At 41.2% G+C, this 23235-nt stretch overlaps 1 protein-coding gene across 4 annotated transcripts; it reads left to right on the forward strand.

Moving 5' to 3' along the window:
- Positions 1-9011: 9011 nt before the first annotated feature.
- Positions 9012-20249, forward strand: LOC139547833 (cylicin-2). 4 transcript variants are annotated; one of them, XM_071356953.1, is made up of 28 exons: positions 9012-9150; positions 9952-10136; positions 10431-10538; positions 11115-11171; positions 13531-13621; positions 14169-14221; positions 14420-14521; positions 14615-14719; positions 14806-14925; positions 15095-15136; positions 15561-15624; positions 15828-15928; positions 16418-16450; positions 16564-16612; positions 16827-16933; positions 17120-17221; positions 17333-17434; positions 17637-17735; positions 17926-17994; positions 18106-18168; positions 18260-18328; positions 18438-18506; positions 18613-18666; positions 18763-18885; positions 19016-19087; positions 19182-19235; positions 19434-19499; positions 19610-20249. In XM_071356953.1, the coding sequence occupies exons 1-28, from the start codon at positions 9129-9131 to the stop codon at positions 20000-20002; spliced, it is 2574 nt and encodes an 857-aa protein (XP_071213054.1). In that variant the 5' UTR covers positions 9012-9128; the 3' UTR covers positions 20003-20249. The 4 variants fall into 4 exon arrangements, with proteins under 4 accessions (XP_071213054.1, XP_071213056.1, XP_071213055.1 ...); XM_071356955.1 differs by having other exon boundaries at positions 14905-14925; XM_071356954.1 differs by lacking the exon at positions 15095-15136.
- Positions 20250-23235: the final 2986 nt, after the last annotated feature.

A 23235-nucleotide genomic window follows, 5' to 3' on the forward strand; every position in this document is an offset into this window, starting at 1 on the left:
AGCAGATGTTATTGCAAGTGTAGCGAAACGCTTGTGTTCTGAGCTCTACATGAAGGAATTTTGGGGAGGGTCATGCTTTTTCAATTTTGTTGCTGGGGAAGGTTTAGTATTTAAAAAATGTGTCCAGAGGGGTATACTAAGAAGCAAGCTAGATCTATGTGGGATTTTCTAAAGCTAGCCAGCTTTAATTAGCTTCACATTCCAGTTCAGGCTTCATGGATATTGCTCTTCTGCCTGCCACTAACTCAAATGTCGCACGTGGCTAATCGAACGAGGAACTCTTCATTGAGACAATGCTGAAACATCAATCCATGGGCGTGTGCCAGTGCCACATTTTAATTTGTAACCGAAATCAAAATGAAAGAAAAGTTATCTGGGCAAATTAAGCAGGCTATGGTGTGAAATAGACTTTTAGAAGTGCTGTCTATATTTTATTACTTATCGTTAATGCCGTCTATGGTGTACTTTGGTCTGCTTATCAATGCACAAGCACCTTTTCTCCCACTCCTATCGATAAAATAATTTGATTTAGTAATACAACGTTTTTACTGTGCGTGAAGTTTCAAATGCATTCTGTCATTACTAAATGTGTAATATGATAGGTATTTTAACAATTCCATTTTTAACACGTAAAAATGCTAATGAAAGGGATGATGACACAATCTTTGCGGGAGGGAGGGAATCTGATTTCATTGGTCCTCAACTCGCATCTCAGACACTTCATTCAGGATAAATTGAGTTAGTCCTGAGTTAGCCTGCCCCAGAGCAGGTTAGTTCTAAAGGGTTCTTTGCCATAGAAATTTACCAGGCTAAAAGGTGAACCACTTTAGCGGTACCGGTTATCCCAAGTTGAACTCAGAGTTGACCAAAGTTAGTTCGCTAACTCCTCAAACCAGTAGTAGGGCCAAGCTTCCTGCCATCCAGCACCTACAGTTGAAGTCGTATGTTTCATCAAATCAAATCAAATGTATTTATATAGCCCTTCTTACATCAGCTGATATATCAACGTTTTGTACAGAAACCCAGCCTAAAACACCAAACAGCAAGCAATGCAGGTGTAGAAGCACGGTGGCTGGGATAAACTCCCTAGAAAGGCCAAAACCTAGGAAGAAACCTAGAGAGGAACCAGGCTATGAGGGGTGGCCAGTCCTCTTCTGGCTGTGCCGGGTGGAGATTATAACAGAACATGGCCAAGATGTTCAAATGTTCATAAATGACCAGCATGGTTACATACACTTAGGTTGGAGTCATTAAAACACATTTTTCAACCACTCCACAAATTTCTTGTTAACAAACTATGGTTTTGACAAGTCAGTTAGAACATCTACTTTGTGCATGACACAAGTAATTTTTCCAACAATTGTTTACAGACAGATTATTTCACTTATCTGTATCACAGTATCACAATTCCAGCGGGTCAGAAGTTTACATACACTAAGTTGACTGTGCCTTTAAACAGCTTGGAAAATTCCAGAAAATGGATGTCATGGCTTTAGAAGCTTCTGATAGGCTAATTCACATCATTTGATTCAATTGGAGGTGTACCTGTGGATGTATTTCAAGGCCTACATTTGAACTCAGTGCCTCTTTGCTTGACATCATGGGAAAATCAAAAGAAATCAGCCAAGACCTCAGAAAAAAAATTGTAGACCTCCACAAGTCTGGTTCATCGTTAGGAGCAATTTCCAAACGTCTGAAGGTACCACGTCATCTGTACAAACAATAGTACGCAAGTATAAACACCATGGGACCACGCAGCCGTCATACCGCTCAGGAAGGAGACGTGTTCTGTCTCCTAGAGATGAACGTACTTTGGTGCTAAAAGTGCAAATCAATCCCAGAACAACAGCAAAAGACCTTGTGAAGATGCTGGAGGAAACAGGTACAAAAGTATCTGTATCCACAGTAAAACAAGTCCTATATCGACATAACCTGAAAGGCCGCTCAGCAAGGAGGAAGCCACTGCTCCAAAACCGCCATAAAAAAGCCGGACTACGGTTAGCAACTGCACATGGGGACAAAGATCGTACTTTATGGAGAAATGCCCTCTGGTCTGATGAAACAAAAATAGAACTGCTTGGCCATAATGACCATCATTATGTTTGGAGGAAAAAGGGGGAGGCTTGCAAGCCAAAGAACACCATCCCAACTGTGAAGCACGGGGATGGCAGCATCATGTTGTGGGGGTGCTTTCTGTAAAAGGGACTGGTGTACTTCACAAAATAGATGGTCTCATGAGGAAGGAAAATTATGTGGATATATTGAAGCAACATCTCAAGATACCAGTCAGGAAGTTAAAGCTTGGTCGCAAATGGGTCTTCCAAATGAACAATGACCCCAAGCATACTTTCAAAGTTGTGGCAAAATGGCTTAAGGACAACAAAGTCAAGGTATTGGAGTGGCCATCACAAAGCTCTGACCTCAATCCTACACAAAATGTATGGGCAGAACTGAAAAAGCGTGTGCGAGCAAGGAGGCCTACAAACCTGACTCAGTTACACCAGCTCTGTCAGGAGGAATGGGCCATAATTCACCCAATTTATTGTGGGTTAAACAATTTAAAGGCAATGCTACCAAATACTAATTGAGTGTATGTAAACTTCTGACCCACTGGGAATGTGATGAAAGAAATAAAATCTGAAATAAATCATTCTCTCTACTATTATTCTGACATTTCACATTCTTAAAATAAAGTGGGGATCCTAACTGACCTAAGACAGGGCATTTTTACTTGGATTGAATGTCAGGAATTGTGAAAAACTGAGTTTAAATGTATTTGGCTATGGTGTATGTAAAATTCCGAATTCAACTGTATATACTAGGTTGGTGTCAGAGGAAGGCCCCAAAAATTGTCAAAGTCTTCAGTCACCCAAGTCATAGACTGTTCTCTCTGCTACCGCACGGCAAGCGGTACTGGAGCGCCAAGTCTAGGTCCAAAAGGCTCCTTAACAGCTTCTACCCCCAAGCCATAAGACTTCTGAACAATTAATCAAATGGCCACCCGGACTATTTACATTGACACCCACCCCAGTTTGATTTTACACTGCTGCTACTCGCTGTTTATTATCTTTGCATAGTCATTTTACCCCTACCCTACCCCCTATGTACAAATTACCTCGATTAACCTGTGCTCCTGCACATTGACTCGGTACCGGTACCCACTGTATATAGCCTCGGTATTGTAATTTTTTTGTGTTACTTTTTATTTTATATTTTACTTTATTTTATTTAGTAAATATTTATTGAACTACATAGTTGGTTAAGGGCTTGTAAGTAAGCATTTCACTCTAAGGTCTACACCTGTTGTATTCGTCGCATGTGACAAAGATAATTAGATTTTCATTTGATACACTTAGTATTACTTTCTTAGCTACAGTATACATATATCCCTGACATATTACATAATTTATGCAGCTGCATGCAAGAACTGTTTGGATCCACCTTGTTGTGTTGTGCTCACTTTAACAGGAAGGTGGCGCGGCAGTCCTTCATGGGCAAATGTGGTCATCAAACTTTGTCATCAAAGTCTGGCATTCTCTGGATTTATGGTGCTTTCACGACAACTGGGAACTCAGGAAAAAAACAAGGTTGAATCATGACGTTAGTGATCTTCAGGTCGGAGCTCTAGAAAGAGGCCAGAGTTCCCAATTTGGAATTCCGAGTTGGATGACCATTCAAAACATATTTTCCCAGTCGGAGATAGTTTTTTTCAGAGTTCCCAGTTGTCTTGAACTGACTAAAGTCTGAGATTTCCCAGTTCTTATTTTCCAGTTGTTTTGAAAGCAGCAGAAGTCATGCTAGATTGACAGCATCACCAATGTTGAATGTTTATCTTTTTAAGCTTGGAAAAGAGACCCTTAAACCCAGACTTGGACCACACATCCACTCCACTGAATAGCAGGCTAGTGATTGCTTCGCAATGCTTGCAGTTAGCCACTGATTCCTTACAAACCACTCATTGTTGAATTTGCGATTTCCAACTTGTTGTTTAATGTTTATGGCCGATGAGCACCGATATGTTTTATCTATAATTTCTCTTCATAATTTCTCTTCATATGACAAGAATTGAAAAGGATTTGCAGGTAGATTGTCGACTTGATCCATGATGATGACTGCTCGCTTTCTAGCTAAGATTTTGAAAGTATGATGATGACATGATCAGTCCAATCAAAGTTGCTGTAGATATAACGTGATTTGACGTCATTTTATCTGTGGCCAATGACCTTGAGCCTTCTTGGATGGGCTCTTCTAATGTAACTCTATGGCAGCATTCAAGGGGCTTGAATTTTCAATTTTGCGGTGATGTAGTGTCCCTATGAGTGACAGAACAATGAGCCAATCAAATCAAATCAAAGTTTATTTGTCACGTGCGCTGAATACAACAGGTGTAGACCTTACAGTGAAATGCTTACTTACAGGCTCTAACCAATAGTGCATAAAAGGTATTAGGTGAACAATAGGTAAGTAAAGAAATACAACAGTAAAAAGACAGGCTATATACAGTAGCGAGGCTATAAAAGTAGTGAGGCTACATACAGACACCGGTTAGTCAGGCCGATTGAGGTAGTATGTACATGTTGTTATGGTTAAAGTGACTATGCATATATGATGAACAGAGAGTAGCAGTAGCGTAAAAAGAGCGGTTGGCGGGTGGTGGGTGGCGGGACACAATGCAGATAGCCCGGTTAGCCAATGTGCGGGAGCACTGGTTGGTCGGCCCAATTGAGGTAGTATGTACATGAATGTATAGTTAAAGTGACTATGCATATATGATAAACAGAGTAGCAGCAGCGTAAAAAGAGGGGTTGGGGGGGGCACACAATGCAAATAGTCCGGGTAGCCATTTGATTACCTGTTCAGGAGTCTTATAGCTTGGGGGTAAAAACTGTTGAGAAGCCTTTTTGTTCTAGACTTGGCACGCTGGTAGCGCTTGCCATGCGGTAGTAGAGAGAACAGTCTATGACTGGGGTGGCTGGGGTCTTTGACAATTTTTAGGGCCTTCCTCTGACACCGACTGGTGTAGAGGTCCTGGATGGCAGGCAGCTTAACCCTAGTGATGTACTGGGCTGTACGCACTACCCCCTGTAGTGCATTGCGGTCAGAGGCCGAGCAATTGCCGTACCATGCAACCAGTCAGGATGCTCTCGATGTTGCAGCTGTAGAACCTTTTGAGAATCTCAGGATCCATGCCAAATCTTTTTAGTTTCCTGAGGGGGAATAGGCTTTGTCGTGCCCTCTTTACAACTGTCTTGGTGTGGTTGGACCATTCTAGTTTGTTGTTGATCTGGACACCAAGGAACTTGAAGCTCTCAACCTGCTCCACTACAGCCCGGTCGATGAGAATGGGGGCGTGCTCGGTCCGCCTTTTCCTGTAGTCCACAATCATCTCCTTAGTCTTGGTTACTTTGAGGGATAGGTTGTTATTCTGGCACCACCCGGCCAGGTCTCTGACCTCCTCCCTATAGGCTGTCTCGTCGTTGTCGGTGATCAGGCCTACCACTGTTATGTCGTCTGCAAACTTAATGATGGCGTTGGAGTGTTCCTTTTGTCCAGCTGGGAAAGGGCAGTGTGGAGTGCAATAGAGATTGCATCATCTGTGGATCTGTTTGGGCGGTATGCAAATTGGAGTGGGTCTAGGGTTTCTGAGATAATGGTGTTGATGTGAGCCATTACCAACCTTTCAAAGCACTTCATGGCTACGGACGTGTGTGCTACGGGTCTGTAGTCATTTAGGCAGGTTGCCTTTGTGTTCTTGGGCACAGGGACTATGGTGGTCTGCTTGAAACATGTTGGTATTACAGACTCAATCAGGGACATGTTGAAAATGTCAGTGAAGACACCTGCCAGTTGGTCAGCACATGCCCGGAGCACACGTCCTGGTGATCCGTCTGGCCCTGCAGCCTTGTGCATGTTGACCTGTTTTAAGGTCTTACTCACATCGGCTACGGAGAGCATGATCACACAGTCGTCCGGAACAGCTGATGCTCTCATGCATGCCTCAGTGTTGCTTGCCTCGAAGCGAGCATAGAAGTGATTTAGCTCATCTGGTAGGCTCGTGTCACTGGGCAGCTCGCAGCTGTGCTTCCCTTTGTAGTCTGTAATAGTTTGCAAGCCCTGCCACATAAGACGAGTGTCGGAGCCGGTGTAGTATGATTCAATCTTAGCTCTGCATTGACGCTTTGCCTGTTTGATGGTTCGTCGCAGGGCACACCAGGATTTTTTGTAAGCTTCCGGGTTAGAGTCCCGCACCTTGAAAGCGGCAGCTCTACCCTTTAGCATTTTTTAGCTCAGTGCGAATGTTGCCTGTAATCCATGGCTTCTGGTTGGGGTATGTACGTGCATTCACTGTGGAGACGACGTCCTCGATGCACTTATTGATAAAGCCAGTGACTGATGTGGTGTTCTCCTCAATGCCATCATAAGAATCCCGGAACATGTTCCAGTCTGTGCTAGCAAAACAGTCCTGTAGTTTAGCATCTGCTTCATCTGACCACTTTTTTATAGACGGAGTCACTGGTGCTTCCTGCTTTAATTTTTGCTTGTAAGCAAGAATCAGGAGAATAGAGTTGTGGTCGGATTGACCAAATGTAGGGCGAGGAAGAGCTTTGTACGCGTCTCTGTGTGTGGAGTACAGGTGATCTACAATTTTTTTTCCCTATGGTTGCACATTTAACATGTTGATAGAAATTTGGTAGAACTGATTTAAGTTTCCGGCCACTAGGATCGCCGCCTCTGGGTGAGCGGTTTCCTGTTTGCTTATTTCCTTATACAGCTGTCTGAGTGCGGTCTTAGTGCCAGCATCTGTCTGTGGTGGTAAATAAATAGCCACGAAAAGTATAGCTGAAAACTCTCTAGGCAAGTAGTGTGGTCTGCAATTTATCACAATATACTGTACTCTACTTCAGGCGAGTAAAATCTAGAGACTTCCTTAGATTTCGTGCACCAGCTGTTGTTTACAAATATGCACAGACCGCCCCCCCCTCCTCTTACCAGAGTGTGCTGTTCTATCGTGCCGGTGCAGCGTATATCCCGCTAGCTGAATATCCATGTCGTCATTCAGCCACGATTCCGTGAAACATAGGATATTACAGATTTTGATGTCCCGTTGGTAGGATATTCGTGATCGTACCTCGTCTAATTTATTGTCCAATGATTGCACGTTGGCGAGTAGCATTGCCGGTAACGGCAGCTTTCCCATTCACCTTCTCCGGGTCCTGACCAGGCATCCGGCTCTTTGTCCTCTGTACCTGCGTCGCTTCCTCTTGCAAATAACGCGGATGTCGGCCCTGTGGGGTGTTTTGAGAATGTCTTGTGCGTCCTCCTTGTTGTAGAAAAAATCTTTGTCTAATCCGAGATGAATTATCGCTGTCCTGATATCCAGAAGCTCTTTTTTGCTGTAAGATACGGTTGCAGAAACATTATGTACAAAATAAGTTACAAATAACGCAAAAAAAACCCACATAATAGCACAATTGGTTGGGCACTCGTAAAACTGCTGCCATTTCTTCCGGCGCCATTTTATAACACAATCACGGCACAACTATGAGAACATTACCAACCCCTATACTCCGTATTTTCCGCTGGCTGCCCCACCACGAGAGAAAGCACTGAGCTAGGCTGAATCACCTGCATGTTGGAGCTGCCTTACTCAAGAAAGCAAAAAAGAGACCATGTTTAAATGCGGATTTATTAACTCAAATATATGTATTTATTTATTTATTTATTATTATTTATTTTTTTACATTGTTTGCAATTTGATATGTGACAATTATTAATGCCAAAATAACAGCCAACAGCAAAACATTTCTAAAAGCTTTTAGCTAAAAAGGTGGGCTCAGCCCCACCTGCCCTGAATGACGGGTCGCCACTGCTGACGTGTTGTCTTATGTAAACAAGTCCGAGACGCTGCATAATGTGGGCAGGTCTGTCTCACTGTCTGTAGGTACTGCTACTACGTTTGGATAGAGTGCAATCAGCGCAGCTGTTTCTCTGTGCATGACAATTCTCTCTAGGCGTTACCATCCCGTGTTAGTGCGCAAGTGGGTATGATCGAAATCAAAACCCAACCCTCAAATATCCAATGGATCTAGGAACGTAACAGCTTCCATAAATCACAGTTTTGGAAGATACTAACTTTATGACCAAAATTATGCTTTTACACTTTGTAGTCACTTTTTTTTTTACATTAGAATCAATGTTTCTGACCTAATATAATTTTCAACCAGAGAAGTAGTTTTTTTCCTTCAGCTGCCTTTTTAAGTTAATTGGGTATTAGTCATTTAAAAACCATGTAGCCTACTAGCCGAGTGTTGTGAAGGGTAGACTACACAAATAGAATAATATGTTTTGACATTTAAATAAAGAAGGGATGGTGACTTTCTGAACTGTTAGAGTTAAACCAATGGTTTAAAGTAATACAGAAAAATAATGGCACTTGAGTTGTGATTCGATTATATTGACCAAAATATCAGGTGTTGGAATTTCCCTGTAACATTCACCAGAAACAACAATTTCACAGCTACAATAGACTATTTCTTTAAATAAATGCCCCCAGACTCCCATTGACCCCGACCCCAAGTTCCGCCCTTGGTTGGCCAGCATAATCCTTTCAATTCTAACCAAACAATGTCCATAATATGCCCTGTGGCTGTAGTTGAGAGATCAATTCGAGCACTCCAAGATCTCTAAATGTATTCAGTGCAACACTGTGCCATAATGCACCCTTACTTTGCGCAAAGCACACTAACCATACTGCCATGTGTGATGTTAAGACAAATATTTGTTTATAGGAAATACACTTTCATTTTTATCTCTTCTCACATGTACTGTGAGAAGAGATAATATGTTTGGGCAAACTTAGAAAAACATATCATATAGATCAGATACAAGCAATATAGTCTATTTTTTATGATATTAGGCTAATATTCTACATGAAATGTGAAAGGTCAGCTAATTACTGTGAAACCGGATTTACCTGTTCTGCACAGGCCTACACATTCACATTCACACAACACAATACCCACACCTTGGCCAATGGCCATATTAAAGGACTTCCTATCAGTGTAACTCAGTCATATCATCAATTCACAGCAAACGGCAAGGTGTAACTGGAGTGGCTGTTGAGTTGAATGGAGTTCAACCGACCCAAAGGTATGGTGATCTATGCACTTTTAGTGACTTTTGCGCACATGCCTTTATAGATTACCGACATACTGTATGTTTAAAGCTTGATGTGGTCTAAAAATGTAATGAGTCTCGTTCTTTAAGTATGTTCCCCGGTAAAAGTAACAATCATTTCTCATTATCACCAACTGTATATTCCACCCCGTTCTACTTTAAGCCTAATTGGAATTTGTAGATATATGACATTTGAAGCGGTGAGCTGTAGTTTAAAGCTGTACAATTATTTGTATTTTTTGCAGTCATGCAGGGGCGTGGTCCAAATACATCTGAAGTAAAAATCATGCAATTCTGTACTGTTGTTGTCAGTCAACATGCAAAATGAATTTATCTGTTACTTATTCTACTTAGAACAGATAATATATAGATGTAGTTAATTTGGTTTGTGCATTATGGCTACAAATGTACTCTGAGGTGAATGCATCATTACATGGGATGGAGTACAGTGTGAGAAATAAGGAAGTGCATCAGATAATGTTTTATCCATAATATTAAAACACTTTTATGCCATTCATACATGATCAGTACCTATGCATTTTTGATAATCTGGTTATTGTTTTTTGTATTGTATTTAATATTGTTTGCACTGTAAAAGCCTCAGTATGTAGGTGATTTGTACAATAGGATAGGTGATTTGTACAAGGCTAAGACAATATAGTACAATATATAGTACAATATAGTACAATACAGTACAACCCATGCAATACAATAAACATATTGATTTGTGAATGGAAAATATAACCGTGTAGTAATCTATGCTGGTTTGTGTAGCTCCAGGGGGAGGGCCTGGAGATGGAGAGGGAGGACAAGTTGTCCTGAGCACACTGGATGAACTCCAGCCTGGGAGGAGTGAACGGAAGCTTGAAGAGCATTGTGGGCTAGCAGGGCTGTCTTCAACCGACACCACTAACGCAGCCAAGACAGACCCCAAAGCTCCTGCAGGAGGATCTGGAAAGGTATGTAACGGAGGGTCAGGTTCAGTGGCAGGACTGCGGAGACATTGAAAGTAGGCCAAAAATGTTGTGATCGGGGGAGAATGTGGTGCACGTTTATATTGAGGGTGTAGTCAAAGACTTCACAAGAAAAGTAATGATAGGTCAAATAGTAACCAGCTAATAATCTGAAACCTAACCCTGTACTAAATGTCTGTGCATGTGTGCACCATGAAAACAATAATACATTTACCATCTAATTTTACTCCGTCATATCCATTTGTCAGTTGTAACAATTACAGTCTCTCTCTCCTTCAGGTCGACTTGTACTTAATCCACAGCTCCACATCTTCAGACAGCGAGGAGGAGGACAAAGGCAAGAAGGAAAAGAAAAAGAAGAAGCTGAAGAAGAAGAGGAAGAAGAAGGTGAGTCGCCAAGCGCTTCCAGTTTGAACATCCCCTACTTGGAATGTACTGCTTACTGGAGGCTCGCAAATGTGGTAAAAGAGACCCGGACATAAATGCAGTGTCATGTCAGTGTGCAGTTTCAGAACTGTGCGCTCTACACTAGTCATTTAAGGTGTAGTCGCTCCACAGCTGAGGGCTGATCTCCAAAACCTATTTTGTATTTTGCAATGGTGCGGTTCTCAAATGGGTCAGCAGGGCTTACTCCAGTCAGGAATACCGATACGAAAAGTGGCAGTAAGGAGAGGGGAGTGGCATTAAGTTATTGCAGAGTACTGTAGATCACAAGCATTAAAAACCCCTGTTAAGTATTCCTGTGGTTGTCTCCAATCATTTATACAACATGACAGTTATCTATGAATATTTGTCTTTAATAGTGGGGCATTCTGTAAGACCCTTAAAATATGCAATAGAGAAGCACATTCATTACATTCACTCATGAAAGGTAAAGCATGAAATAACCAAATAAGTGAAGTATCTACTGACATGTACTTTACTGGTGTCAATTATGCAATAACCTTTTCTTCTTGTACACAGGATTCCAGTTCATCCTCTTCCTCCTCCTCCTCTGACAGCAGCTCTTCAGACAGTGAAGTAAGCTGCGCAAATCTGACCTAATCTGACCTAATGTTCATCATCATTATATCAGATCTGAGCTTGATTGACCGTGTCTTGTGCGTTGGAACCAATAGAAGAACAGTCACAAAAGAGTGAACCCTGCCCATCTGGCACTCCAGGCTAAAGCTGCCTGTTTGGAATGAGTCAATGAACAAACAGAGAGAGAGAGAGAGGACATTTTGGTTGGATTGGGCCATGTGTTTAGTTTTAGACAAATATCTTGTTCATGCGAAGCCAAAAGGAGACTTGAATCCCCCAATGAAACAATTAAAGTGAAAGGAAGCCTAATTGGTTTATAGAGCGTGTCTTGGCAACGCTGGTATCTACCCTGAAACCAATCCATTGTTGTTTTCATCCTGGGAATACTCTTGCCAAGCGCATCCAAATTATGTCCCTTGCCATGACACACAGCTTTATAAAGTCGATGTAGTATCGTCTTACTATGTCACATTGGGCTGGGCAGTTTTTACTTGATAAAAAGTGACTACTGTAATTGCTGATGTGAGCTTTATTTAGTCTTACTCTTCTCACTTTTAGATGTGCAATCATTTAGATTTATCTTTCACTCAGAAAAAAACATGCCATCACATTTTTGGGGAAATTAGGCTCGGAAAATGAATGCAGCGGTTTATTTGAATATATAATCAGTTTGAAGTAATGTTTGTTTTACGATTTGCTTTGATTATCGATAGCAGGTACTTTGATTCCACAATAGAAACTCAACCGCCAGCGTTGTATGTTGGTCTGGAACAGCGGCACTATGTTCTGTCGGCGTTAGTAAACAGGAGACACAGGTTTGCTTGCTTGAGATATATGGGGTTGAAAGACTAGCTGAAAGACTAAATGCCACAATGAAACCCGTATGGTAGGCATGCTGTGACCTTCGGGACCCAAATCTAAGATAGGCATAGGAAACACACCCAGTCATAACCTGTTGAGCTGGTGCCTGCAAGATCAGGAAGTGAAGAGGTCGTAGGGATTTGCTTTCTATTTGGACTATACACCGATATGATCCGCACTCTGCAATAGCAGTAAACAAACAAATATGCATAAGGTGGATGTACATACAGTACCACTCAAAAGTTTGGACACACCTACTCATTCAAGGGTTTTTCTTTATTTTTACTATTTTCTACATTGTAGAATAATAGTGAAGACATCAAAACTATGAAATAACACATATGGAAATATGTAGTAACCAAAAAAGTGTTAAACGGATCAACATATATTTTATATTTGAGATTCTTCAAAGTAGCCACCCTTTGCCTTGATGACAGCGTTGCACACTTTTGGCATTCTCTCAACTAGCTTCATGAGATAGTCCCCTGGAATGCATTTAAATGAACAGGTGTGCCTTGTTAAAAGTTAATTTGTGGAATAATAGTGGCTACTTTGAAGAATCTCAAATTAAAAATATATTTTGATTTGTTTAACACTTTTTTGGTTACTACATGATTCCATTTGTGTTCATAGTTTTGATGTCTTCGCTATTATTCTACAAGAAAATAGTAAAAAAATAAGAAAAACCCTTGAATAAGTCTGTGTGTCCTAACTTTGGACTGGTACTGTATATGTGAATGGTGTGTGGGTGTATGTATGTGTGTGTGTGTATAAGTCATTTTATTAGTCATGAATAACAAAACAAGGATGGATACACCTCACAGGGGGAATAGAATGACTTATACACACGCACAGAACCCATCCTTGTAGATGCTGAGTCATCGTGCTTGTTTATTTCTGTTGAATGTCATAGATTAAATCTATGTTTACTACCCAAGTGTCTAAAAGTATCAAGGCACAAGGCGAGACCCAGATGCAGACACAGGAGGCAGATGGTTGGAGTCTTACAATGTTTATTAATCCAAAGGGGTAGGCAAGAGAATGGTTGTGGACAGGCAAAAAGGTCCAAACCAGATCAGAGTCCAGGAGGTACAGAGTGGCAGACAGGCTCGTGGTCAAGGCAGGCAGAATGGTCAGGCAGGCGGCTACAAAGTCCAGAAACAGGCAAGGGTCAAAACCGGGATGACTAGAAAAAGGAGAATGCAAAAAGCAGGAGCACGGGGAAAAAATGCTGGTTGACCTGGAAACATACAACACGAACTGGCACAGAGAGACAGGAAACACAGGGATAAATACACTGGGGAAAATCAGCGACACTGGAGGGGGTGGAGACAATCACAAGGATAGGTGAAACAGATCAGAGCGTGACAAAAAGTACAGAGATCTAAAATTTACTTTCGTCCTACCTGTCAGTGTATGTTTTGTTCTGCTATGTTAACATTAGATGAATAAGTCAAACTCGCAGTGAGACTATCTTCTGTCTGTCCTTCTGTAGGATGAGAAGAAGAAGAAGAGGAAGAAGAAGGCAAAGAAAGAAGGTGCTGGGGATATCATAGTACATGATGCAGCCTTCATATCTGAGCCTGGTGAGTGACAGCTTTGTTTTGTGTGTTCGGGCGTGTGTACTGAAGGCTACGAACTGTTCTAAATGACCTACTGTGTTTAAACACAAATGACCCCACCTTGTAACCAAATATTACACCTACTGTACCTGCCTACTGCTCAAGTGACACATTCACCTCAATTCACATTATATGTATAGATACCATGTTAATGGCACCATTTTTTAATAATTAAGCAATAATGGAAGGAATATGGGTATATGAGGCGAGGGTGGGGTGGGTGGATAGGTGTGTAATCACAGTCCAAAGAGCATGTATTGAGTCAAACATTTGATTGTAATTTTGTTGACTTTGCACCACATCACAGATTTTATCCCTAGAGGGGGTGGCCTTATTTGTTTTAAGATCAAGTTGCAAGAATGAAAGCGAGGGCGTTTTATCTGACCATGTGCACTGTTTATGTTCAATCAATCATCTTTATACAGAAACACCACAAAAACACACAGAACACTGATAATCTTATAAATATTATATTATTGTTCACTAAAACATATTGACTGTTTTTTTGCAGGGCTCGAAGGCTTCACTGATCTAAACAACGAGGAAACAAAGAAGAAAGAGGATGTGAGTGGGTTTTCATAAAATGTATGATGTGATTTCGTATCATCACCATGGCCAATTTCCTTTTCCAGAAGTTACAAGCCAGAGTTTGCACAGTAACAAGAAGCAACATTAATACTCTACATCGCAGAGGAAGTCAGCGTTTACTTTAATGTTACCATGGCAGGATTTAGAACATGCCTTTTTGTCCCTTCCTCTTAGAATTCAGGCTCAGACAGTGAAGAGGACAAGAAGAAGAAGAAGAAGAAGAAGAAGAAGAAGAAGAAGAAGGAGAAGAAGAAGAAGAAGAAGAAGAAGAAGAAGGTATTGTAGCTCCCCTGTATACATACAGGTGGTAACGTGTGAAATGTCTCATGAAAGAGCTCCTTTTCTATGTTCCTGTTTTCTGTCTCTCAGGATTCCAGCTCCTCTTCTTCATCTTCCAGCTCATCCTCCTCCTCAGACAGTGAGGAAGAGAAGAAGAAGAAGAAGAAGAAGAAGAAGAAGAAGAAGAAGAAAAAGGTTTGATTCAACATGAGATCAGGTAAACGTGTGGTGCCCATCTTGTCGACACAGCACACTAACGATTAGTTTGAATTCTTTTTCAGGATTCCAGCTCCTCATCTTCATCCTCTGATAGCTCTTCATCCTCCTCATCCTCGGACTGCGACGAGGACAAGAAGAAGAAGAAGAAGAAGAAGAAAAAGAAGAAGAAGCAAAAGAAAAAGGTAAGAACATTTCTCATTACACCAACGTGGCTAAACAATGTCAAAGTGTTATAAACAGGATATCAATCCTCTACCAAATCAGCAAATCTGACTGAAACCTTACAACATGACCTGACTTTATTGTGAAACATTTACCTGACGTCCTGACTCACGGACATTTCTCTTCTAGGATTCTAGATGTTCTTCTGACAGCGAGGCAGACAAAAAAAAGGTAATATACAGTACCAGATTAGGAGTTCTAGCGTGTTGGTAGCATGTCAAAAACATTGAAAGATGTTTTCAAACTGAGTCTAAAGCAATTTCTGCTTTGCAATCACTGTAGTGTACAACTTTAATTCATTTTCTTTTCAATAATAAAACTGCCTTATTTTGCCATGTTATTCCCCCTACATAATTAACAGTTCAATTGCTATCCACACCTCATTTGTTTGCAGACTACACATAAGTTAGTGCAATGAACAGCAAGCTCTTAAACAGCAGGCCAGCACTATTACCGAACCAGACACACCAGCAAGAACAGTTCTTTTCCTCAATGCATGAGGCCTAACTTGGCCTACTTGCATGCGCTTGCCCAGAAAACCCTGCAAGAACATACTGTAGTTACATATGTTCTGTTCTGTTGTGTTTGGGAGCAGGGAGAAGAGGCAGACGGACAGGGCAAGGATGAGTACAGCTGTGCTGCTGGCGTTTCAGCAGCTGGTATGTCATTTCTTCTTTTAAAATGTCACAACATGTGTTTTCACAACATGTTCAGCTATTCTCATTCTGGATACTTTCTTTGGAAACATTGGCCATTGTAAACACAGCATCACATCAGGTCTTCATGTTCATTTATATCAGGTCATTAAACATGTCCACAGTGGACAACAAGAAATGATGACCCAAAATATGATTCTCTGCAGGTGAGGAGGGTGCTGGACTGGACGGTACCCTGGGACAGAAATCGGGCAAAGAAAAAACAAAGAAAGATGAGAAGAAGAAGAAAGACAAGAGAACGGACAAGGTGAGGTCATCGAGGTGTATGACAACAGGCCTTTCGAGAATTTTAACCTTGAAACATATCATGTACTGAAGCAGAAGTGGTCATAATAAGCATGATTAGCTTATTTTACATGTATTTCTTAATCTATATCAACTGTTAAACTCTGAACGGTTGTTTTGGACCCGGTACCGCGTCCGCTGAGCTTAAGTGGTACCCACTCCGTTGAGAGAGTCGGTGTTCCTAATGTTTCGTACAGTCAGTGTATATTTATTTAGCATTTCCTTGCCTGCTGTTTCTCTGGCTCTGCAATAGTCACGTTGTTAATGTATAGAATCCCATGTTATCCCACGGTTATTACCTTCTAACAGTACTAAGCGTGTGTTTGTAAGACTTATAGTTTTGAATTCAAAATCTATCTAATGAAGGTAGTTTACAAAATGTGTCAGCAGAGGGCGTCAGAGATGAACAGGTTAAAGTTACAAAGGAATTCAACCTCTCACGCTTTCTCAGGGCTCTGCGTCTGAGAGCGATGACGATGACAAGGTAAAACACAAACATATCTACAAACGGACACTTCTCTCCTCACTTTGAATTGAAACTCTCTCTGTATCCACTGAATGACTTTCTCTGTCGTAATACCCTCTCCCCAATCACAGTGCAAGAAAGACAAAGCAAAGGAGGGTGGTGCATCAGCTGAATGGATTTGTAAGTAAATCAAAAAAGAATTGTCTAAGAAGAGATATGGAGATTATTAGGCCAGCACTATTACCAAACCAGACACACCAGCAAGAACAGTTCTTTTCCTCAATGCATGAGGCCTAACTTGGCCTACTTGCATGCGCTTGCCCAGAAAACCCTGCAAGAACATACTGTAGTTACATATGTACTCAGGTACTCAAGTTTTTTCCCGTGACGAAAGGTGGCAGAGATTTTCCTGAGGGAATGGAAGCTGGAAATCTGAGTGATGACGAGAGAGAAGGAGGCAAGGAGAAAGAGAAGAAGAAGAAGTTGAAGAAAAAGAAGAAGGTACTCAAGTTCCCACTGGCTCCCTGTGCTACAGTACAGACAACCTTTCCCACAAGTATTTAGTTGAGCTGTGTTATTCTGCCATCGGACTTGAGCTCCTCTCCAAAAGTGTTATGTATTGAGCTCATGTAATGAATTACGTAATACAGCTACAATACCCTAATGAGTGTTTTTTTTCAATTGAAGGACTCTGGCTGTTCATCATCCTCTTCATCCTCTTCATCCTCGGACAGCGAGGATGACAAAAAGAAGAAAAAAAAGAAGACGATGAAGAAGAAGAAAGCTGAGGTTGGTGGTTCCAAACTATCAGCCACATTGTATTCTATGGTATTGTTGGATGGTGCAATGCTCCACACTGTCCCCATATGACTGACATATTGGACACCGTTTTTGCCACAGGATTCCAGTTCTTCATCTTCCTCCTCCTCGTCTTCGTCCTCCTCTCCCTCCTCATCCTCTTCTGATAGCGAGGAGGAAAATAAAAAGAAGAAGAAAAAGAAGGTGAGAAAGCGATGTGTTGTATGATTTAACATAAAAAGAAGCATATTGTTTTTGTTGACTCACTGTTGACTCTGGTCATTTCTGTATCACAATAAAACTGTGTAAAACCGTACTAAACCTTTGGCCATCTATAGCCCAATGACAGACCCTAGAAAGTTGTTAAGTACTTCATAGTGACCTTTTTTTGGTTGTTGTCCCTCAGGATTCTAGTTCTTCATCCTCTGACAGCTCCTCCTCCTCTGACAGCGATGATGACAAAAAGAAAAAGAAGAAGAAGAAGATGAAGAAGAAGAAGAAAAAGGTAAGTGTAGCAATTTAGCAATGAAATGTTGTACGTCCATATTGCTCTAGTTACTCCATTGGCTGTTGCATCCCTTTGGCTCTATCTCCTCAGCATTACAGCATGGAAGCAAAGGCAGACATGTTACAAAGTGTCTTCTTCTTTGGAAAATACAGGATAGATGTCTGATTAAAGTTTATGTCTGTTTCAGGATTCCAGTTCTGATGATTCAGATAGCGAGAAAGACAGGAAGAAGAAGAAGAAGAAGAAGAAGAAAAAGGTGAGTGCCGATGCATACAGATGTTATTTTGAGAAACCCAGTGGGCAGGGTTATGGTTAGAAGCCCACTGGTATGTGAATTAATTCCACTCTCTTCATTTTTCTTTGACAGGGTTCCTGCTCATCAGACAGCGAAGACGATAAGAAGAAAAAGAAGAAGACAAAGGATAAGAAGGTACGTTGTTCTATTGTCTGTCTTGGGGGAGGGTCTTTACAATTTTGAAAGATATTGGAGATATCAAATGAAACTTTTATTGTGTGTCCAGGACGATTCTGACAGCGAGGAAGACAGGAAGAAGAAGAAGGACAAGAAGAAAAAGAAGAAGAAGGATAAGGTGTGTTTTCAATTGTCCTGTATTGGGGAGGGTCCATTTTTTTAAAGAACAGTTCATTTGAGATATCTAATCATATCTGAATGACCAGCATATTTCTATTTGTGTCCAGGACTCTGACAGCGAGGAAGACAAGAAAAAGAAGAAGAAGAAGGACAAGAAGAAAAAGAAGGATACGGAGGTAGGTTTTCTATTGGCTGTAAAACAAAATAATAATTGAAATAACTGTTAATTAGAGATATCTAATGACACCTGAATGACCAGAATATTTATTTTTTTGTGTCCAGGACTCATCTGACAGCGAGGATGATAAGAAGAAGAAGAAGAAGAAAAAGAAGAAGGTATCTTTTTTAATTGACTGTCTTAGAGAGTGATCCTCAAACTAACGACAGTAACAATCAGAATGTGACTGTGGATCGTTTCTCCCATGCACCCAGGATTCTGGTTCTGACAGCGAGGAAGATAAAAAGAAGAAGAGGAAGAAGAAAGACAAGAAGAAGGATAAGAAGAAGAAAGACAAGAAGAAGGATAAGAAGAAGAAAGACAAGAAGAAGCAAAAGGTAAGTAACACAAATGTATTTGGAAGTTATCTATGAGCCCCTCTATGAGTTATGAGCCCAATGCACATAGTGGAGGCTAATATAATAGGATAGTATTTCATCACCATATACTGTATTTATGTGTGTCTAGGATGACTCCTCATCTGGAAGTGATGATGATAAGAAAAAGAAGAAGAAAAAGAAGAAGAAGAAGAAAGAAAAGGTAAGTCTCCATAAAGGTAAATGTTATTTGGAGATGCACAACAGTGAGGTGAACACTGGAATCTGATGGACCACGTCCTCTGTTTGCCCTGTAGAGTTCCTCTTCTGGAAGTGATGATGATGAGAAGAAAAAGAAGAAAGACAAGAAGGTAAATGTTATTTGGAGATGCATATGATACTGTTTGGAACACTGTCTTTCCTCCGTAAGTGAGAAAGACAAGAAGAAGATACAAATAAGGGAGACAAATTCCTGGTAGAGTTTTGTTATATACACAAACATGTGATACCAAAATAGCTTATTGACTCATTCTCCTTAAATTTACACTGGTATTCTTTTGGGGTCACAGGACTCCTGTTCCGATGTTGAGGGAGAATCTAAGAAAAAAACAAAGGAAGATGACAACAAGAAAGAGGTAGGTACAAGTTTTTAAGTAAAAGACACTCATAGGTACGTGTCTGCGAGAATAGTTTCATTTAAACATATCAGTTCCATTCTATTATTTTCTCATTTATTCCCTTTTAGGATGGACCTGAGAATGAAAAGTGTGGAGAGATGAAAAAGGAGGGGAAATATGTAGGTGGCTTGGTGATGGGAGGAGGGTGCATGGATAGCAAACCATCTGACGAGGGATCAGCTATTCGCCCAAAACCCACCCTGAAGTTGGAGTCTTGTGGGCCGTCGGCAGACCCCAGACCCAACACTCGCTATGAGTCCATTTATAGCCCCTCGCACTCTCTCAGTCCCAGGGAGAGCAGCCCCTCCCGCCCGCCACGCAGTCCCTTGGAGGCCCTGATGTGGAACCCAACCTGGACCAGCGACCGTGACCCAATGACCGGGAGAGGACCAGCCAGCAGCAGAACCACACTGCTCAAATCCAGTGATCTGCTCAGGGGTCCTAAGCCTTATCAGCCGTAATTAACATGGAGATTGGAAAAGATAGGCCAAGATGATTCATGCTCATTACAATCAGGCTGAAACATGATCAAAAGGAATTCTGTCAGAAATAAAAAAAATCATTTCAATAGGTACATTTTTGTGAATCTCTTTTCCAACTGAAGCTGGTCAACTTTTGCAATTAATACACTTTTGCCTCTCTGGAAACCTCACACTTGAGTGACATGCAATTTGTTTATCTAAAGTAAAGTGAGAAGTTTGAAAATAATTGACGTGTATGTGTCTGTGTGTCTGTGTACACATCCAGGAATTTCCAGCATTGTTCATGCAGGCTTAGCTGATTAGATGCACTATACTATGAATGTAGTTTGAGGAGTTAGTGAGGTAACTTTGGTCAACTCTGAGTTCAATTTGGGATAACCGGTACCATGAAAGTGGCACACCTTTAAGCCAATTTGGTAAATCTGCTTCAGCGCGCAGGCTAACTCAGGGCTAACTACAATTATCTTGAATGAAGTGTCTGATGTGTGAGTTGAGGACCAATGAAATCAGATTCTCTGATTATATATAATATTATATAATATCATCATCCACTTCATTTGAGGAAGAAACTGCTTAAATATTAATCAAATGTGTTTTTGTGTGTTAAAAAGTTCCACATTTAGTAATGACAAATGCATTTGATACTTCACGCACAGTAAAACTTTTGTATGACAATACAATTATTTTATTTTTTAAGAGTGGGAAAAAAGGTGCTGTGCATTAATATGCACACCAAAGGCGGCATTAACGATAAGTAATAAAATAAAGATGGCACTTCAACAAGCCTATTTCACACCATAACCTGCTGAATTTGCAAGATAACTTTTCTTTCTTTTGATTTCGCCGCGAATGAAAATGTGGCACATGGATTGATGTTTCAGTATTGTCTCAATTAAGAGTTCGGCGTTCGACTAGCCACATGCTACATGAACACAGTGTTGCCAACTCCTCAGTAAGGAAAGTAGCTATTGGCTGTCCTAAAAGTCGCTAGAAGTTGCTAAATAGCGCCATCAACTAATTTGCATAATTGGCCATGTACATGTAATTGTGATGGACGCTGTAGGAGAGAGGAATAATGTCGTGGGAGAGACAAAAAGTGAGTAAAAACACCCTAAACATGTTTAGAACTACAAATGAGCAAGCTGCAGAGAGTGGCAAACATAGCAAATAAGAACCAGATATTTGAGACCATACTCCTCCTTCAGCACTTTACGGACCTCATTGTTAATCCCCGTCATAACAGAGGCATTGCCAGTCCCTGTCCCCAGGAGTTTCTCTTTTTTAAGACAACACTTGTCGAGGAAAGCCACAACAGCACGGGCTATAGATTTGGCATCTCCTCCCTCCAACTCAACAAGCCCCAGAAAGGTTGATACAATTGTCTGCTTGGTGTCACTAAAGTACCTTATCACAAGGTACTTATCCCCAGGTACTTAGAAACACTTACATCCGTGGACTCATCGAGGAGGAGGCTGAAACGCTGGTCACCCACATCTGCGACCAACTTTTTCATAAAGTATGGTGCTAGAACACCATTACTCATTTCTGTGCACTTTGTCCTGTGCATTTTGAAGTGGGTAGCAGCAGTGGAGTCTGAGAAAGCAGCTCTACATGCTTCTCCAATGTGATCACATGCCAGCATGGAACAGTGTTCAGCGATAGCTAATGCCATGGTGGCCTCAGCAGCTTGTTTTGGGTGGAACTGTTATAAGGCTTTGCCTTTGAGTATGTTTTTGAGTTGTCATGTGTTTTTTTACATCACTAAGTTTGGCGTAGAAATCAGCCTTACAATACAGGCAGTATGCCCGTGTATCATCTCCAATAAACGGCTTCAACCAGCCTTTGAATTCAGTGTTTGATTCCCACTCCTTTCTGTATTTTTGAGTGTACAGTTTAGACTGAGACATGATGAGCTAGCCAGCTAGATGTTTGGCTTATGTCACAGAGAGGCACACACACAGTGGACAGGGTGTGTAAGTGACTGAGGCTGTGTGAGTCAAATGCAGTGATTTATTTTTGTGCAGTGATTTATTTTAGACAAAGAACATTTTACATTTACATCCCGCCCTGAATGTAAGCCAGGGTGGTATCAGCCTGCGGCGGCTTCCCGCATGCGCGATTCATTTGCAGTCTGGACACGGAGGGGTGAACATCTCCTGCTCTAACTGCAGCTGGGAGGGATTGCTGCGCAAGGACTGGGCCGCCTGTGAGTGCTTTGGGACGGGGGTGGGCCCACGGCAGCACCCGCTGCCCGTTGAGAAGAGTAAGAGCGATACGTGCTTTTACGTCAGTCTCCAAGAGAAAATGTGTCGCTGGAGGGTTCTGAATACTCGCTAAATATAGCGACAAAGTCGCTAAGTTGGCAACACTGCATGAACACGCAGTTACAAGCCTGCTAGAGTTAGCGGCAGGCGGACGAGCAATATCCACCATCGTAGTATGGATAAAGTCTGAGCTGTAATGTGAAGCTAATTGAAGCTGGCTATCTTTAGAAAACCCTGAGTAGATCTAGCTTGCTTCATTGTATACCACTCTGGTCAAATCATTTTTAACCAACCCTGTTCATATAAGGTCCAGTGCAGCCATTTTTACCTCAATATCAAATAATTTCTTGGTAACAAATGAAGTACCTTACTGTGATTCTTTTCAATTAGAATAGTCAAAAATAAACAAAAATATATTTTTAGCAAAGAGCTAAAGAGAGACCATCCTCTTAGAAAGGAAAGAGAAAGGTCATATTGAAAATGAGCTCCCTGGATGCAATTCTTATGGCTTCCACAGGGTGTCAGCAGTCTATGTTCAAGGTTTCAGGCTTGAAACCTTGAAACAAATAAGTAATATCAGTTTTAGCAGAAGGACACAGTCTTGGAAATTCGTGTTTGTGCGTGGATGAAGACATTACGCACCTGCTAAAATCGGTTTCCTATTGAACATACTTCTTTCCGTAAGAAATATTATAGTTTGATTACATTTCAGGGTATCTGAAGAGTAAATAGAAACGTCTTTTGACTTGTTGAAACAAAGTTTAGGGTTAGATTTTCGGAGTCCTTTCTCTGCATGTTGAATGAGTGGATTACTCAAATCGATGGCGCCAACTAAACAGATTTTTTGGGGCCACAAAGAAGTATTTTATCTAACAAAATGACACTACATTTTATAGCTGGGATCCTTTGGATGACAAATCAGGGGAAGATTTTTTTAAGTAAGTGAAT

This window comes from Salvelinus alpinus, chromosome 21, assembly GCF_045679555.1.
Source record: "Salvelinus alpinus chromosome 21, SLU_Salpinus.1, whole genome shotgun sequence".
NCBI classification, from domain to species: Eukaryota; Metazoa; Chordata; class Actinopteri; order Salmoniformes; family Salmonidae; genus Salvelinus; species Salvelinus alpinus.

What these genes read in the sequence shown, in the direction of transcription:
- LOC139547833 (XM_071356953.1), top strand. Translation starts at nt 9,129, where the DNA reads ATGGAGTTCAACCGACCCAAAG. An exon ending in AGAAGAAGAAGAAGAAGAAG is followed by an intron (nt 14,522 to 14,614) that starts GTATTGTAGCTC and finishes TCTGTCTCTCAG; the next exon opens with GATTCCAGCTCCTCTTCTTC. An exon ending in AGAAGAAGAAGAAGAAAAAG is followed by an intron (nt 14,720 to 14,805) that starts GTTTGATTCAAC and finishes ATTCTTTTTCAG; the next exon opens with GATTCCAGCTCCTCATCTTC.